Source organism: Sinocyclocheilus grahami, unplaced genomic scaffold (assembly GCF_001515645.1).
Source record: "Sinocyclocheilus grahami isolate Dianchi unplaced genomic scaffold, SAMN03320097.WGS_v1.1 scaffold4944.1, whole genome shotgun sequence".
Classification (NCBI taxonomy): Eukaryota; Metazoa; Chordata; class Actinopteri; order Cypriniformes; family Cyprinidae; genus Sinocyclocheilus; species Sinocyclocheilus grahami.
The window spans coordinates 13,519-14,098 of NW_015509770.1; the positions used below are offsets into that span (position 1 = coordinate 13,519).

General features: G+C 35.2%; 1 protein-coding gene across 1 annotated transcript in view; it reads right to left on the reverse strand.

The window, feature by feature from the left end:
- Positions 1 to 480, reverse strand: part of LOC107577042 (galectin-9C-like) — a 3,222-nt gene extending 2,742 nt beyond the window's left edge. Inside the window, exon 1 of the mRNA XM_016263161.1 lies at positions 348 to 480. Coding sequence (XP_016118647.1) covers positions 348 to 391 — 44 coding nt within the window. The 5' untranslated portion in view covers positions 392 to 480. The remainder of the gene's footprint in view (positions 1 to 347) is intronic.
- Between the last annotated feature and the right edge of the window lie 100 nt (positions 481 to 580).

A 580-nucleotide genomic window follows, 5' to 3' on the forward strand; every position in this document is an offset into this window, starting at 1 on the left:
TAAATAACTTTTTATATCTTTCTGGTAAAGCATTTTATAAATTATTGAAATTTTAACTTTAAAAATGCTACAGTAAAACCTGTTAATTTGTTAACAGTAAGTTCCCTTACTATACAGAACTGTAATAGATCTATGCTTGGATGGGATAAATGCAGAGCACTAATTCTGAGTATACTTGGCCACATGTCACTTCACTTACATGTCATGTATTGTTACAGTAAAATATTTTTGAATGCACTACAGTTAGCAGCCTACTTACATTCCCAGATTTTTTTGTTTACAGCATGTGATTGATGAGATTAAGCAAATTCACATTCATCTTCTTTTACAGAGAAACTGTTACTCACCTGTTTGCATCTGGCAAAACCCGTCCACATACAGTAATACTCATTCCCTCCAGCAATCCTCCTGGGATTGGACTACAGAACGGGACAGTCTGTGTGAAACCATTTCATATCAGACATCTCAATACACGAGTGCTCCACACGTGTGTACAGTCATTTCTTTCAGTCAATTTTAAGCAAAATTATAACAATGGGCCACATTTCCATGCTTCTGATTGTCCATATCAGCAATCCAA